The 874-nt window shown below is 34.4% G+C and overlaps 1 protein-coding gene across 1 annotated transcript; it reads left to right on the top strand.

Annotated features, from left to right (window-relative positions):
* Nucleotides 1-519: 519 nt before the first annotated feature.
* On the top strand, nt 520-723 carry LOTGIDRAFT_145957 (hypothetical protein; the record flags this gene model as incomplete). The annotated part of the gene is made up of 1 exon (XM_009063131.1): nt 520-723. A coding segment is annotated over one exon (204 nt), but the record flags the coding sequence as incomplete, so codon positions are not given.
* Nucleotides 724-874: the final 151 nt, after the last annotated feature.

Genomic DNA, 874 nt, shown 5'->3' with positions numbered 1-874 from the left:
CCTGAGTTATTGCCCTTGCTGATTTTAACAATTTGACCTACATAACTGAAGATTTCGGTTTATAGATTTCACAAATTTGACCTACAAAAAAAGCGGACTGTCCCTTTAACAAACTGGTGCAAACATTTGATATCGTTCTGATATGGTTTGTACATGTTGTAGGGTTCAAAACGAACTTTGCCTTCAATTCTAAAAATAGCGTCTAAATAATCGAGACTATAATTCGCACGTTTTCCGGTTTGTGGGAAAATACAGTTCTTTACGTTGGACCATTTCGTTTTTCGATGTTTTGCAATTAGGAATTCAGACTATGGAGAACAACAAATTTGGTAATGACTGTTTTATTGTATATTTTGTAACATTGTGTATGCATTTCATTGCTTTCGGATAGGTTTTTAGTTGTCAAATCTACCTTGCTTCGTGAGCCATAATAAGCCCTTTCGATTCGTTTTCATTCGCCTTCGTTCGTAACTTGCATTATTGGGATGTATAGTTCTATATTATATATGAGTACATTATTGGGATGTATTTAGAGTACATTATTGGGATGTATTTAGAGTACATTATTGGGATGTATTTAGAGTACATTATTGGGATGTATGTAGAGTACATTATTGGGATGTATTTAGAGTACATTATTGGGATGTATGTAGATTGCATTATTGGGATGTATTTAGAGTACATTATTGGGATGTATGTAGATTGCATTATTGGGATGTTTAGATTTAGGCCTACTTCGTTCGCATTATTGGGATGCTTAGATTTACTTCGTTCGCATTATTGGGATGCTTAGATTTACTTCGTTCGCATTATTGGGATGCTTAGATTTACTTCGTTTCGCACCGGTTTTGTACTTTTTGGCCTTTAGTGCATA

The sequence above is a fragment of the Lottia gigantea genome, assembly GCF_000327385.1.
Source record: "Lottia gigantea unplaced genomic scaffold LOTGIsca_553, whole genome shotgun sequence".
Lineage (NCBI taxonomy): Eukaryota > Metazoa > Mollusca > Gastropoda > Lottiidae > Lottia > Lottia gigantea.
The sequence above is the reverse complement of the archived record's forward strand: the minus strand, read 5'-3'. Positions and strand labels throughout refer to the sequence as shown.